Below are 17,717 nucleotides of genomic sequence, written 5' to 3' on the forward strand. Positions count from 1 at the left end.
GGTGACCCCTATCCCTGGCTCACCAGAGATCATCGATCAGCGCGACCAAAGCAGTTTCCGTGCTGTAACCAGGCCTGAAACCAGACTGAAAGGGATCCAGATAATCTGTTTCATCCAAGGACCGTCGAAGTTGAGAGGCCACCACTTTCTCAACAAACTTCCCTACAAAGGGCAGGTTGGAGACTGGACGATAGTTGCTCAAAATGGCTGGGTCCAGAGATGGTTTCTTCAGGAGGGGTCTCACCATCGCATCCTTTAGGAGGAGCGGGAAAATTCCCTCACGGAGAGAGGTGTTAACTATCGTCCGGATCCAGCTGCGTGTCACCTCCCTGCTGGTCGAAACCAGCCAGGAGGGGCACGGGTCCAGTATACAAGTGGAGGCACTCACCGCTCCCATGGCCTTGTCCACTTCCTCAGGAGAGACAAGTTGAAACTCGATCCATGAAATATGCTCAAAACCTTCCCCCGGTACCTCGGCTGGTACCGTGCAATTGGAGTCCAGCTCTGTCCGAATCCGAGCGACTTTATCCGTTAAATACTGAACAAATTCCTCAGCTCTACCTTGTAAAGGGTCATCTGCATCCCTCCCTTTCAAGAGGGAGCGGGTTATTCTAAACAAGGCGGCTGGGCGCGATTCAGCGGATGCAATAAGGGCGGCAAAATGCGAACATTTCACCGCCCGTATTGCCACGAGATAGGCTCTGATAAAGGCTCTCATCAGTGCTCAGATTTACTGGCCCTCCAGCGGCGCTCTAGGCATCTCTTTTGGCGCTTCATCTCCCAGAGTTCCTCGGTGAACCAAGGAGCCCTCCTGGATCTGCTGCCTCGGAGAGGTTGCAAAGGCACAATCTGGTTTAGAGCCCCCGCCGCCGCTGTACTCCAGGCAGCGACTAAGGACTCCACCGGATTGTGGACGAGAGTGTCAGGTATTTCTCCAAGCGCCGTCTGAAATCCCATAGGGTCCATCAGGCGCCTGGGGCGGAACCACCTCCCTACAGTGGGGGATTGGTTTCCAAAAGTCAAGCCTCAGTAGGAAGTGATCAGATCATGACAAGGGCAAGGTCTTAATGCCCTTCAACTCTAGATCACGTCTCCACTGCTCTGAGAGGAATATGAGGTCAAGTGTGTGACCCGCTGAATGAGTTGAACCCGAATTACTTGGGTCAAGTCCATGGCTGTCATGGAAGCCATGAACTCCTGCGCCCCATCAGAGCGTTCACCAAGTGTAGGCAGGTTGAAATCCCCCAGAACCATAAGCCTGGGGAACTCTACCGCCAACTCGGCTACTGACTCGAGGAGCGAGGGGAGGGCTGTTGCAACGCTGTTGGGAGGTAGGTACGTTAGCAACAAACCCACTTGACCTCCAAGGTCCAACTTCATCAATAGGGACTCACACCCGACAAGCTCCAGAGCAGGGATCCTACGAGGAACTAAAGACCTTCGGACGATGAGAGCCACTCCCCCACCCCTTCCTTGGGGTTGCGGCTGATGAAGCACCTGAAATCCTTCTGGGCACATTTCAGTGAGGGGGACTCCTCCCTCTGGGCCCAGCCAGGTTTCGGTAATACATGCCAGGTATGCCCCCTTGTCTAAAATTAGGTCCTGGACGAGGGGAGCTTTGTGAACCACAGACCTGGCATTTAGCAACAACAGCCTGAGACCAGGGCCCTGACAGTTCTCACCATCTGGCCCTGGAGTGGAACTAGCAGGGCCGGAAGGAGGGCTCTCTGTGATGTAGCGAACCCTCCTTCCCCGGTAATGGCTAGCCCTGAAGTTCCCGTCGTACCTGCCTCTCCCCATAGTGACCGTAATGCTCCGGCCCAACCCCGCACCCGTAGACCCCATATCCCCTCCCATAGCCTCCGCTCCATCCGGCAGGCGATTTATGTCACTCATTCTGGGACGGGAGGTAGGCCTGGGCCCCCTACCACTTCTGCAATAGCACTCAGTGGAGGAGGCACCAGGCTGTACTCTCAATCCTCTCGTACATACACAGCCATTCATCCATGCATTCCCTACGTATGATAATTAAACACAAAAAATACAACAATATGAGGTTAAAAAGGTGAGTACAAACATCAGCCAGGCACACCATTCACACTACATTCCTAAAATGTGCGGAGCACTGCGCAAGTACGGTTAAGATAGTCAATGGTGCAGAAGGAGGAGGGAGAGCTGCTCCGCCCCTCTCCCTTCCTCAAACTCTGAAAAACACCCAAAGTCAAAGGTCCAAAAAGAAAACCGTGGCGATTATAAAATAGGGGGCAGATGAAATGATGTCCCTGATAGTTGAAATAATATTCTTGGGGTAGCGGTGGGCAGCCGTAGTCACAACAAAAGGAGCAGGGGCGTAAATCTGGAAGTCCAAAAGTCCAAGTTCGTAAACAAAGTAAACAGAGAGAGCCAGATGGTAAAGGTGGTAGAAGAGGGAAGGAGGCTCCGCAATTGCAAAAGAAGGCAGGGGAGGGCTGCACTGCAAAGAGGCCCTGATCGAGTAGAGCCAGGGGGTGGGGGGATGGTCACAAAGACACCAAGTAGAATCCGCCGCCCTCTTCTGTCCAGGGCCGCCATCCAGCATCGCGTGAATCGGCCACCCCACTCCCCAATGCTGATAATAAACTGGTGCAAATCCACAGGCTCCTTCCAGTCTCGTAAAAATAAATAGGAAGCCGGAACAAGACCGGTAGGGTCGCCGCAAGCCGTTGAGGTGATGCGGGAGGGGGGTGCCTGGGGTGGGCATAACGGCGACAACGAAGCCTGCCAAATGATCCCCTTTGGCACCATCTGGGCCAACTGTGCCCTCCCTGGCACGATAGTCTCCTGTTCAGTCCAATCCAGAGTGGCTCTGCTGGGTCTCCCGACCAGGAAATAGAGTTGCAAGGCGCCAGCCTCATTAAAACTGCCGGGAGCAGTGTCACCAACATGAAACTGCCATCTTCGCTGCTCAGTCGAAGAAACCAGCAAAAACACCGCTTAGGCTGGGAGCCAGCCGAGAACGGCGACCCCCCAGCTAATCGCCTGCCCGGGTCCCCTGGGTCATACTCTACCATTAGGGCTCCTTTCTGGAAGACTCGCAGCTGAAACCGGTGATGTTTTCAGCATTCCTTCTGCCTGTCTCATCGGAGCAAAAAGCGACCGACCATTCCGCAGCTCGCACATGCGCAGATCTTCTGAACATGCAGTATTGTATATTTCCCAAATTCATCAATGATGACTATAAAGAGTCATGTCTACTGATGTTCAGTAGAAATTTAGGAACATCAAAACCACCTAAGACTCTTGGTTAATGTATTATTTATATTTATTTATTACAAATCATTCTTTTTAAAAAACTTTTCAACATGTTAATCCACCTACATTTCTTCTTTACTTCCAAGTAATTTTTCAAACATTACCAAAGTGCAATACTGCCAGTTTTTCATCCTAAAATATTGTACACAAGGAATAGTTTAGTTTTGAATATGGAGCAGCAAAACTTATATGACTAAAGAATTTTAGAATTTCCCAAACTTTTTCTATTTCTCTGCTATAAGCAGAACTGTATATATTGATAGGAATTTTTATGTCATTATGACTCGTCATCATCATCAGCCATTGAGTCGTGTCCAACCTTCAGCCACTCTATGTATCAGCACTCAATGCCCCTTTGTTTCTCACTACCTCTTTCAGATCCGCTATGCTCATCCCAGTTTATAGTGTCCAGCCAGTGCATACTAGGGCAGTCCCTTATCCTTTTTCCACTGATCTCTCCCAGCATAATTGACTTTCCAAGTAAGTCACTTCACGTGACACAACCAAAGTTCAAAGTATGGACTACCTGCTCAGATTTGTAGTATGAAAGTCTAAACTTTCAAACAGTACAGGGTTTGTAACTTGCTAGCAACAGGTTAGCTGAGCAAAGAAAAAAACCTTCTCTGTATAATTTGGCATCAAAACAGGAAATATGTGAACCTGTCACGGTAAGCAGTCTCAAAGGGCAAACTGCTTTGCTGGAGCTAATTAACCTTAGGAAATAATTACACAAATATGCAAATGTTGTTTAGATAATTCCATGTGTTATCAGCTCAGGTAGTCCATCATAACTGCAGACCTTGCAATGTCTAGGTATTAGTATCTGGTGTAGTTGATAAGGCTTTAGTTTCTGCTTGCCTTCAGCTTGGTATTTAAGAATTAATGATGGCAATATTCCATTCATGATTTTAACCTGCATTTTGAAAGCTCCAGAAAAGAGAGTATATACCATATGCAAACTGCTTATCTATGGACACTGATGGCTTTGGCAGTAATAGCTTACTGTCAAAGGATACTGTATTTGTTTAAAAAAACAGTAAGTTAACTGCTTAATTTGTTACATTCCAAACAGGCTTACTAAAAACATCTCTAGAATACTTATTTGTTACACAAAGAATTTTAGTTCATTCATCTAAGGTCCAACTGATTTTTTTCCCTACTGAAATTTGTTTTAACCTTAATATAATTCTTCAATTCCATGTATATTTCACATTGTTCTAAATAAAAACAGCCATTCATACTGCATTGGAATTAACTGTGGAAGAAATCTCTTAACAGCTCAATGCATCAGGTATAGAAAAGTTATTCCTCAGCTCTTACCTTCAGAACATGAACGAACAATTCTCTCATTTTAAAAGTCAATCTAATCAGTTTCACGAATCTTTATTGTTCAAATAAATGTTGACTTTTCCTCTTCTTAGGACACTATCCTGAAATTCTCAATCTATACTATGAAACAGGTTGGTTTGATGTTTGTGAGCAAAGATACTTTTTCTATTTAGTCCCCAAAATAATGAAGCTTCCTGAAGACTAATATATATTATGTCTTGCATTACAAACTATTTTACATCTTCCTCATTTTTTAGGTTATGTTTTGGAATGTAGCTGGGCTTCCTAATTAAAATATTAAATAGTGCTTTGAATGAGCACATCAGCTTTCATTCTAATACTTCTGCTTCATTTCAGAATACATTATATTCTGATCCTTTCCTTAGCACATGATGCAGTTAAGAGATTTTATACTTGAAACAAAGCATGGAACTTCTATCATTTTAATTATTTTTAAAATGTATCACTTTTCAAATGAATTTAGATCAGTGCTCTGATCTTACCACATCAGAAGCTACAGAAACTGATTGAATGTCCACTGAAATATAGCAAGGAACCGACAAGAAGAATCAGTAAAAGTTCTAACCAAGCTGTGTCAGCAGATCTGGAAAATATAGCCAAACACAGTGGCTAACAGATTGGAAGGGGTTAATCTACCTTCCAAAAAGAGTCTATGCAAAGTATCATATAATATCCTTATTTTCACATGCTAGCAAAATAATGCATAGGATAATATAATGCAAATTAGTGTCCAGTATGGAAAAATAAATGCCACCTGTTCAAGCTAGTTTTAGAAACTGCCAAAAAAAACCAAAGTATTATTGCTGACAAACACTGGTGAAATGATATGTGAAAATGACCTTCAGAACAGGAGAGATGCTGAGTAAACAACTGACATGTCAAAGATGTCTCGGCCCACAAAATGGGAGATGGCGTAGGAAATGTTTCAGAATGAACTCTCCCAAGATTTCTGGAGAGTAAAAGGAAAGAAGGGGAGAAATATTTACAGTTTTGCAAAATTATGTTAAAATAATCTAATTAAGATAGAGCTAGTATTCCTGGTTGTGCTTCTTTTCTGGACTATTTTAAAGGAATAACAACTGAATAATTGAAAATACCAAAGAAAACAAAAAATAAAAATACTGTATGTGCTTCCTTGATTATAAAAAGGCCTTTCTATTGATCATATTAAGGGACACAGTGGCTCAGTGGCTAAGACGCTGAGCTTGTCGATCAAAAAGTTTGGCAGTTCGGCAGTTCGAATGCCTAGCGCCACATACTGGAGTGAGCTTCCATTATTTGTCCCAGCTTCTACCGACCTAGCAGTTCGGAAACATGTAAAAATGCAAGTAGAAAAATAGGAACCACCTTGGTGGGAATGTAACAGCGTTCTGTGCGCCTTCAGCATTTAGTCATGCCAGCCACATGACTACAGAGATGTCTTTGGACAGCTCTGGCTCTTCAGCTTTAAAACAGAGATGAGCATCATGCTCTAGAGTCAGGAACGACTAGCACATATGTGCGAGGGGAACCTTTACCTTTTATTGATCATATCAAGCTGCGGAATATACACAGGAAATGGAAATATCATAATAGGCCATTGTTGTCGTAAGAAACATATATACATATCAGGAAGCCACAGTATGGACAGAACACAATGAAAGACACTAACTGCAAATTGACAAAGGAATGCAACAATTCTATATGTCCCTTATTTATACAGCCTATATGTGAATATATGATGAAAGTCTCCTGATAGCCAAAACTGCAAAGGGTATGCAAACGGTAAAATAAAAGTGAAGGAGCACAGTGAAAAAAATGGAACTAAAACAAAATATAAAGAATGACAAAATTAATGACAATAGATATAAGAACTAGCCTTAGAATTGATAACTGACTTTATTATTTTTATAAATAACTCAAGGTGACATATATAGATAATATTCCTTCTTCCTCATATTTTCACCAGAACTACAACCTGTTAAATGGGTTGGGCTGAGAGAGAGTGATAATGAAGATATCATAATGGTAGATAGTTTCTGTCTTTTAGAATCAACCATCAACAATAAATGAACTAGCAGTCAAGAAATACACAACAGACTGGCACTTGCCAGAGCAACACGAAGGGCTTAGAAAAGATAAGAAAATGACATGATGTCTCTATACTTGCAAAAGTCAGAATTGTGCAACGCATGGTCTTCCCAGTGACAGTCTGTGCAAACAAAAATTGGATTTTGAAGAAGCAAAATAGGAAGAGTTTGATTGAAAAGATGAAAATTAAATAAGGGGTTGAAAGGGTTTTTGGAATAGTTAAGAGGGAGAGGAGACAATAGACTTGTTAAAAATCTGTTGAAGAGAAAGTCATTTTATTTTGTAACTTCAGTTTATTTCTTTTTTCTTGCACTTTTTCTCTTTGTTATAGGAAATTATAGTCCCAATTGCCACCTTAACTCAAGGGCTAGCTGCACTATATAACCATCCTACTATAACCTGCTGCTATAGGATTTGACTGTAGTATTGATAAATAGAAATACATTTAATTAGTATCCAGGCGCGTCAGATAAAGACAAAACAATTACAAACATTTTACACTGCTTCTGATTGGGTTAAAAAGAAGTTGAACTAGCAAGAAATTTGTGATTAGAAGGGGAATTTCACTCCCTTCAGTTATACCTATGAACTTTGAATTCAATGGTGATCATTAGATATTTTCTTCTTTTTATCAATTAAATAGATCATTTCTGTATAAACTTTGTTATTTCAAACAGATAATTGGAACCTATTTTGTTAATTCACAATATTTACTACCATGTTTCCCGAAAATAAGACAGGGCCTTATTTTCTTTTGACCCCGAAAAAAGCGCTTGGCCTTATTTTCGGGGAGGTCTTATTATTTTTGAGGTGCAGGAGGCAGCGTGGTCACCTCTTGGCTGCTGCTGTATTGCAATATTTTCAGGGGGGGTTATTTTCGGGGAAGGGCTTATTTTAGTGCATGCACTCAAAAGTCCGATTGGGCATATTATCCGGGAGGTCTTATTTTCAGGGAAACAGGGTAATGCAATGGAGTATGGGTTATAAATAATTTGTTTTATTTTTTTAAAAAGCTTAGGGGTTTATCATATTAAGTATGTGTGTTTTCTATAAATTATATGTAAAGAAGAAACTATTGGAATACTATAATTTTCAGTTTATAAATTTGTGTTATGGATAAAAAAAATCTCTTATATTTCTTACTACGAAATTATTTTATCTTCAAAGTAATCTTTCATTTAATTTCCAGCTCAGTGGAATGACAAATGTTTTAATAATTACTGACTTATAATAAGATATATGATTCTTTCAGTAATATAAGAACTAAAAAAATCAAAATTAAGAACAGCACTTTTTAATTTTTCATTGTGTTAAATAGTATATTGAATTCTATTAATAAAATATCTCATTTTTGAAAAGTGGCTTAATTTGTCAGATTGTGCATGAATTTTATGTTAAAAGCAGTTGGTTAGATAATGGGGAAGGAGGGATAGAATTGAATTGAATTGAATTGAATATTCTTTATTGGCGAAGTGTGATTGAACACACAAGTAATTTGTCTCCAGTGCATAAACTCTCAGTGCACATACAACTAACATAGTTAGATCATTGTAAGATACCAATAATAGGAAGGAATGCTAAGATTATAGGAAAGATGAGAATGATAATAGTAATACAGCCTACTACATGGGTAAAAATCCTTAGTCATAAAGCAGTGCTGTGGGAATTAGGTGTTCAGCTGAGTGATGGCATGTGTCTAGTTATTTTGGCATGCAATGTCCCATAACAGCGTCCTGAGGGAAGGAGTTGAAATAGTTCATGTTGAGTTTATTTATATTTATTAAACACTTTATTTAGAAATCAACTATTGTTGCTAACTTATTTTTAACCATTACCAGCAGTTAGTCCTTTTTGTCACCAAGTCATAATGAAAGTGAAATATATTGCTACTCAGCTTTACTACAAAGGATTTTGATGCAATTAGAAATCTGCTTCTAGAAATCTGCTTCTCAAATTTTCCATTAAAAATATATGATTGTCTTTATTTTTCCTTTAAAGCTTGCGAGTATGTCTTGTAGTTTCTTTGCCTCAACTGGAAGGAACTAGTTTTGTAAACCAAGTTTGCCAAAGTGCATAAGATGGTATTTAACAGGTTTGATGTTTTTAACCTCGTTTATTAAACTGTATAATACTTGAGAATAAAATGAATTCTTAGTGAATTATCCAACATTGAACACATAGTAAGTCAAGGATATGCAATGTCCCCTTAATTGTTTAATATTTATGGATAAATGTATAAGGAAGACTTCAAATGACATTATTTTTTTATTATAGATGTAAATGCAAATGTTCCTCTGTATAAAGAAAATGTCTTGCGGGTATCTGAAAATTGAAATAAAGCCAGCCTGGAAAGAAAACCAATTGCTTTAAAATTAAAATATTTGCATAACTCTGGGATAATAACCTTTCCCATTGGACTTTGGGCAAGCTGCCAAATATCTAACACCTCAAGAAGTTAGATATTGTAGGTGGAGCAGCTTTTTATTTTGTTATGTGTTAAATTTATAAAATATCCTGACTTTCATCCAGGGGTTCATATTGATGTCTATAGCATCTCCTTCTCCAGTTTCCCCCCCACAAATCCCTGTGGGATAGCTTGAACAATAATAACTGTCTCAAAATCATCAAGTGAACTTTTGTGACCAAAGGAGACTATATCATATGGCAATGGCATAATATAGGTAAGAAATTAATGGACCAAGATGATTTTTGAGAAGTTACCTGCTTGTTCACTTGGTAATTCCCTTGACTTCTGGCACATGAAAATAATCAAGAGCATTACATACAATTATTCTGAAGCAGCCTCTATTCCCAGTACAGCTTTTAGAGCCCATGATTTACCATAGGCATGTGAACCGTAAGATTGGGAAGAATGGTACAAATCTAGTTGGGGGGGAGTGTCCCCCCTTTTTTGTTATAAAGGACAAAACTATTCTGAAAAATGGTTTTAAAAAAGATTGAAATTGAGGCACCTCAGGAAGGTGGGGAGGGAGGTTTATTGAAATTGTGACACAATTGTGATACAAGCATTGTGTAGCTACAATATGACAGCTATTGCTGTCTACATAGTCAGTAGCTATTTTGAACAGTATAGAGTTTCCTCTTATCACTCTGATTGGCTACTTTGGCTTATTTAATTGTATATTTCTCAGTTTATTATTGTATGTGTGAAGAGCTATGAGAATGAAGTATTTGCTTGGTTGTTGGATGAGAGCTAATTTTTTCTTTGTGTATGTATTGTAGACCAGGAATTTTCTTATTTTTTGTGTTCAGTCTTTTTTTATGATGCATTGCAGCAACAGTTTGTGTTATCTATTAGAACTGAATATGATCTCTGAGAGCAATGTTTCTTGAGAGTGGTCCAAGAACATCTAGGGAATCTCCTAGATGAGATCTGTAAAATCAAAATTATTTCCCAGTTATTGAAGTCATTTGCATACTTTGGGAGCAACATCACTCCTCTCATTATTGTTTTTTTATTTGTTGTAAATGTAGTGTTACTTTTACATAAGTTAATACAAGAATATTCTACAAAAGTGTCAATTTTGGTTGTTAATATGGTAAATACTGATAAATGTAATCTATACAATCAAACATTCTTTTGCATTCTTCATAATTTTTAAAAGTGAGAAGGGTTTCTAAGAGAAATTTATTAAGAAACACTGGTTTATACTGTAGTAGAATAAAAATAAGGAAGAATGTAATTACCTGGTGAAAATGTTGATGATTTTAGCATAGTAAAAAGATAGGTTTTTTCATTTTTCGTACAACTGATGAGAACTAACTATTAACATAACATACTAAATCAAATATTTTTAAATAGAGTCACTGTAGAACAAAATCCTTAAAGAAGACTGAATAGTCGCCCTCAAAGTCTGAATTGTGGTCTTCTTTTAATGTAGATCAAGAATGGGCAAATCATTTTATGCTTGTAATATTGATATGCTAAATGGCTATGCTTGTTGCATTTTATGCTTGTAGTATTGATATCCTAAATGGTAATTAATATTGATAATATAAATATTGATAATCTTTCCCTATTTTCAATACTACAAGCCATCAAAATAATAGTATCTCTAATCATATCATACATCGCTGTATCCAGTTTTATAAACAATACACATTTTTTATAATTTAAAAACTTTATAAAGTAGAAGTATGGACAATCAATAGTTCAAAAACTTGTTTTTAATAGGGTGTCTAGCTACTCAGACTTCAGCATAGGACAAACATTTCCCAATAATTTATTCCTGTCCATCTGTACCAAAGACCTCTCTTTAATCTACCCAGAGCCCACAATGTGGAAGCTATTTTTTCTAGTAGGACACTGAAATGTAGATTAAAGAAGAGGAAGAACAGCATTAGTACCCCATCAATTGATCCCAACAACTGTAATTTAATTTAATTTATTTATTACTATGTTGTATTAATAAGATATCCCAAAGTTAGGATCCTAAAAGGCTGTCGAGAATCAGTATCCAGTAATTTTGTTTTTGTTTTGTTTTGTTCTGAGAAAATAAGGGTAATCCTAACCTGTTTCAGGTCCCTAAAAAGCTTTTGTACCTGAAAACAGGAATTAGAATTTAATATATACTTTATTATAATCAGGTTTTTTTTATTCTCCTCCACTGAAAAAAGGACTACTCTCTTAAATTTTCTCAGATGCTTACATTTTAAATTTTACATGCTGTTACATAATGCTGGCTGCCTTGTATGTAATATCTTCCTTCTTGTAAACTTACATTACTTACGTTCATTTTATAGAATGTTTTAATTGCTGGTTTTATTATACACCTCCCAGAGTCACTTAGTATGGGATGGACAGCCATATAAATTTGACAAACAAACAAATAAATAAAAGTACAACAAATTAAATGTTATTTTGCACCTTTTCTTTTTAGGAAAATGGTTCTCCTGAAGAACATGCAATTTATGTATGGGACCACTTTATCTCCCAGTCGTTAGCTGAAAATGTATTTGTTGTTGCTCATAGTTATGGTGGATTGGCATTTGTGGAATTGGTAAGTTATATTATTTTGTCATTCCATGTATTGCTTTGAGCATATATTTGCAATAATTAGACTTTTATTTTGTTTTATGGTATATATGCTTGCATCTGATTCTTTTCCATGTAGAGAGTATATTCAGTTTTGTTCCTTTGCTAACTAGAAAAGTGCAAGTAACTGCATCAACTGGAGAAGTGAATCTTAACACTCTGCTGTGGCCTTGATTTCTAAAAATACTTGTCTTGTTTATTTACTTAACAAATGTATGTGGTCACCATACATACAAATAATTCTGGGTTGCTCACAATAAAATACAACAAAATAACATAAATACAAATAAATGAAAACATAAATGAAAACATAAATGAAAACAATAAAAATAACATAAATGCAAATAAAAAATAATAAGCATATGTGGAATGCAAAATACCAAAGGCATAATCCTCAATCAACATATTTATCACTATTGGATCTACTAAGAACCCGGCCATTACGTTTGTGAGAAAAACAAGGTTTTTGAAGACTTCTGGAAACCCAACAAGATTAGGCCAACTGGATCTCCAGGGGGAGGATATTTGACAGGCTGTTGTTGTTAGTCATGAAGTTGTGTCGGACCCATCGCAACCCCATGAACAACGTTACTTCAGGCCTTCCTCTCCTTTACTATCTCCCGGAGTCCATTTAAGCTCACACTGACTGTTTCAGTGACTCCATCCAGCCACCTCATTCTCTGTCGTCCCGTTCTTCTTTTGCCCTCAATCGTTCCCAGCATTAGGCTCTTCTCTAGTGACTCCTTCCTTCTCATTAGGTGGCTAAACTATTTGAGTTTTATCTTCAGGATCTGGCCTTCTAAAGAGCAGTCAGGGTTGATCTCCTGTAGGACTGACCAGTTTGATCCCCTTGCACTCCAAGGGACTTGCAGGAGTCTTCTCCAGCACCATAATTCAAAGGCTTCAATTCTTTGGCTCTCAGCCTTCCTTATGGTCCAACTTTCACAGTCATACATTGCAACTTGGAAAACCACAGCCTTGACTATACACACTTTTGTTGGCAGGGTGATGTCTCTGCTTTTTAGTATGCTGTCTAAATTTGCCATAGCTTTCCTCCCCAGGAGCAATTTCTTGACTGTAGTCCCCATCTGCGGTGATCTTGGAGCCCAAGAAAATAAAATCTGTCACTATCTCCATTTCTTCCCCATCTATTTGCCAGTAATTGAGAGGGACGGATACCATGATCTTAATTTTGTTAATGTTGAGTTTCAAGCCAACTTCTGCACTCTCTTCCTTCACCCTCTTTAGTTCCTCTTCACTTTCTGCCATTAGAGTGGTATCATCTTCATATCTGAGGTTGTTGGTATTTGTTCCAGCAATCTTAATTTCAACTTGTGATTCAGCTAGCTCTGTGAGGTCGGTGCCACAATAGAATAGAATAGGCTTCTCTTTGAAGATGGAACCGTTTCATTGAGTAGACCCAGAACATATCCACTCTGCTCAGTAGATGAAAACCTATATGTAAATTGTATAAATATCTGTTCTCTTTTCTGTTTCACTTTTGTAATGCTTCATTAATCACACTAGTTGTGTAATTTGATTTTTTCTATGCTTCTGTGCAAAAAATGAAATAAAATTTTCCACATATGATATACACAATCATTTTATATAAAATATTATAAGAGAAATATTGCATTAACAGTAGCACAGCTTTCTAAAATAATCAAGATGTTTAGTTTAAACAGCTTTAATAAGTTTAATACGTGCTATTTAATTTAATTTTAATTTAAGCTCTACTTTTAATATAGAGAAATTATTGCCATAGTTACCAATATATCAGTTATATAGATAGAAATTAAAATACAGCTTTAAAACTCATTTCTATTAGGATGTTGGTTCAAGATGCAGGGTTTTTTTATATATGTAGAGATAACCCAGTTAAAACATTTATGTGAAAACATTTTTTTCAATTATTCTTTGATTACGTAGTAAATGAGATGAAATGAAATGAGAGAACACAGAAGATTTTGTTTTACTTGTTTGCTGGAATTGACTAAAGTATAAGTCTGGAACTACTAGCAAGACATAGTAAAAGTTTCATTTTACAATTTTAGTTATTCAATACCTACATCATCCAATAACTAGTTTTTTGTGCAATGATCAAATCATTTACTATACTAAAACTTATAAAAGTGTATATCAATACTTTGAAAGCCAACAATAAAAACTGCAGGACTAAGTTTGCTTTGGCTTCCAGTCCTTGACAAAATTATCCTTTTCAAAATGCTACATGCTGTTCATATTATGAATTGTGGATAGAAAAATATTAATTATTGGATTAGTGACATAAAGATTTGGCTGTAATGACTAGCTGTTTTTATGTTTACATTTCTAATAACCAGGAAATGATGCCTAATCAGTAAGCAACTGAAATACAAACTTTTATTTAAATTTTGAATAGCATTTTAGATGAACCATATGATTTTCAACTTTTTGTTGTAATCTTTGATTTTAGTTTAACCTTTTCAAAATAATATAAAAATTTGTAAGGAAGGCATATAAAATGTGATTATTTGTGGGCTCAAGTATAAGAAATGTTTTAAATTTGTATTGCTGCTTCCATTAGTATCCCTCTGTCCCTTTGCAGCTCTTGGCTTGAGATGGCTGCTAACAGATGACCAACGTGTCATTCCCATTTTGCTTGTTTCTCTTGTCATGCTGGTGGATATCTCTTCACTTTTGTTCTTCTTTAATATAACGCTTACAGATGTTTCAGAACACAATTTGACTTCTGACCTTGGGGCTTCTAAGGTCAGGGTACTCAGGGCCTGTGAAATTATCACAAGCAGAGCTAAAAAAAAATTTCCCCATTGCAGAAAATAAGCAATAAGTAAGAAGTTAAAAAGGAGCTTTGTCAGATAGACAAGATGGTCTCAGTAAGGGTCAGCTTCTATAGTCTGCTGTCTCTGCAGGAGGCATGTGCATGGGAAGAAGAATTTAATATACAACTCTGGCACATCACGAATCTATCACAATGCAAAACTAGATCTAAAGAATAAATTTGAAAGAAGAGTAGGTTTAAAGTCTAAATATGCTATGAAAGAGGATCAATACACTTAATAGGGATTGGCAAACATTAAGCAGTAAGCATATCTTGGTTTTTTCTTTGACTTAAAAAAACTATAGATGCTTACTGAATAAAACATATACTTAACAATGAAGCTACAGTGACTATATTTTTAAAAAATCAGCTAAAGACAATCAATATGAAATGAACATTTTTCTCTACCGGTACATAAAACCCAAGTTTTTAAAAATATGATTCTTGGATATCAGAAATATTCCAATGCCACTTACCAAATAATACTAAAACAAAAAGTTTTAAAGAAGATATATAAAAAATTTTAAATCAGGAAGGGAAAGCAAAATCAGGCATTGAGAAAGTTTGTATGGATAGCCCGCAATTTGAGATAGTGTCAGGACAATTGAGTTTAGCAATATGCTTTCTTCAAATATCTCTCAAGAAGTAGAAAACAATCTGATTCTTAATGTTTACAGGCATCAGAGGAAAAGCAAAGCTATTTGATTTCAATTTTGATAATAGCTTTGTGTAATAAGAGGTTATGTTCTTTACCAGAAAATTGTGAGGAGCATATGAAGGGGCCGGATGAAAGATTCAAATAGAATACCTTTTTACATTGAGTTTAAATCTCCAGCATCACATGAATTACATTTTAGGAGACTAAAGGCATTTTTGACAAACCAGTCAAATCATCAGATATTATCTTTAACAAATGTTATCCCTGTGTTTTACGAGAAAAAAAATGGGTCCAAGGAAGTATAGTCAATCTGGTATATATATATATGGGAAAATTCTAGAAGAGATCATAAACAGAGCTATAATTATCAAGTTAATTAGCAGAGGTCAGCCTGGATTTGTCAAGAACAACCTGCCAGACCAACATTAATACAGTACATCCTTAGTAGACTATGGGAATACTTTGGATTTTGTTTTGTTACTCTGATTAGCAAGGTAAGTAAGAAAAACCTGGGTAGCATGGCAGTTGTGTGGCTTCTGGTTGCTTAGAAATTCTACTCAAATAATATTCATTAAATTTTTCAATTAAATTGATCTAGCACATTAAAAAGAGTGCCACAAAATTTAGTCCTCAGCTTTCTCCACTTTAATGTTTTTATAAAAAACTTGGTTGAAGAGGTAGAAGATGCAAATAATACAACATTGGAATGAAATAATTAGTACTCTGGAAGAAGGAAATATAATTCAAAATGAACCTTTTAAGTTAGAGAAAGGAGACAAAACTAACAGAATAAAATCTAACAAATACAAATCAAAATACACATATACAAGATTAGGATTAGCTGTGTTATTAATAAATTAGAAGTCTGGGATGACCTCACCAACTAACAAATGTTATTAAAAGGCATAGGCTTTCGTTTCATTAGCTGCATAGAGTAGTTGAATGATGCAGGATTTAAATTGGGGTGAGGTGGAGGAAATGTTTATGGGGAGAGAGATGTAGATAGGCTTGTTACAATTTCAGGTAAAGGAGAAATTTCAGTGGTAATAGTTGTGAAAGTATTGCTTTAGGAGAGCCATCTATTTATTCAGTGCTTTATCACTGATTTGCAGGTATAGGTTATTGCCAAAAATAAAATAGTTATGGGTGACCACAAAATCACATAGATTGGCGATAAGGTATGCTGTGTTTGTTTATATGTTTATTCATTTGTTTTAATTGATTTGGTGCTGCCCGACTTTAGAACAACTCTGAAGTTTAGATTATTTTCATAGATTAAAGCCCATGTTTAATTTAATTTATTTGATTAGGTGATACTCAACTCCAAACAATCTGTTTGTGGTGGGTGTTTGGGGAAGTTATTGCTTTGTATGCTTAAACATCCATGATAGCTACAAGGATATTTGTTGGGGTGGGGATTGCCAATGGATTTCCATTTTCTTAGGAAATAAACTAATGTTTCCTACATAGCTGGGAGTGTTGGTAGAATAAGGTCTGAATAGAGTCCTTGAAATGTGGTATTCCAGCTGTGATGACTTTCATCCTTGAAACAGTGGGGATGGCCTTGGTTTCCTGGTTTGCATATTTTGGGATGTAGATAGAAAATTCCAGAGTGTTGTTGTAGAATGTTTTTATTAGATACAATTTTATATGAAGGAAATTCTTAGGAAATTATTTTATCAAATTGTATAGCTTTCTGTATGTTGCACTGAAATCTGAAGATTAAATTTGGTCAAACATGGTATTAAAAAGTGGTCTCTTAGCATAATGTACCTTATTCCTAATGACAGCTTCTTTGAATATAATGTCATAATTATTTTTATATATCATCTCCTCCTGCCCTGCTGAGGTTGTTGCATAAGGGGAGTATTTATTGATGACTGTAGTTTGAACTTGGTGAAAGTATTCAATATAGTAATGCAATTTATTGTTAACATCTGTCTGGAAGTGTCCACACAACATTTAGTTTTGTGCCTTTGAAATCTATAGTTGTATGTTATCCCAGGATTGACAATGGCTGTATATTTGCCTTGTGTCTTTTCTTGAAAGTATTCCTTAACTCTTAAGGGGTAAAAAATATGTTTCAAAATCCTCACACAATTGTATATTTTTTTGGTGGGGAGGAATTTACTGGATTAAAAGGATATGCCTTATGCAAGAATTGAGTCTTTGCAGTGGCTGAATGTGTGGTTGGATAGATTCACAATATTATGGGTCTGTGGATAGAAACCTTAAGAGATCATGCTCTGCTCACGGCAGGATCCATTAAACATTTAGACTCCAATGAAGGAAATCTTACCATTTTTATCACAACCTATTTCAATGGCTGACATCTCATACCGAGAGGAAAAGCCTGCTAACGTGTAGACTGTATCTATCTTCTTATAGTTTTATCCTGTTGGTTCTAGTTCTACCCTTATGACAACAAAGCATAACAAATACTTACATGCCACTATTATAGGTATTCCTTG

At 37.0% G+C, this 17,717-nt stretch overlaps 1 protein-coding gene across 3 annotated transcripts in view; it reads left to right on the forward strand.

The window, feature by feature from the left end:
- Window positions 1–17,717, forward strand: part of FAM172A (family with sequence similarity 172 member A) — a 217,764-nt gene that overhangs the window by 103,279 nt on the left and 96,768 nt on the right. For all 3 annotated transcript variants that reach the window (XM_032213058.1, XM_032213059.1, XM_032213060.1), the window contains one exon: window positions 11,613–11,732. In XM_032213058.1, coding sequence (XP_032068949.1) covers window positions 11,613–11,732 — 120 coding nt within the window. The remainder of the gene's footprint in view (window positions 1–11,612; window positions 11,733–17,717) is intronic.

The sequence above is a fragment of the Thamnophis elegans genome, chromosome 3 (assembly GCF_009769535.1).
Source record: "Thamnophis elegans isolate rThaEle1 chromosome 3, rThaEle1.pri, whole genome shotgun sequence".
In the NCBI taxonomy this organism is placed as follows: Eukaryota; Metazoa; Chordata; class Lepidosauria; order Squamata; family Colubridae; genus Thamnophis; species Thamnophis elegans.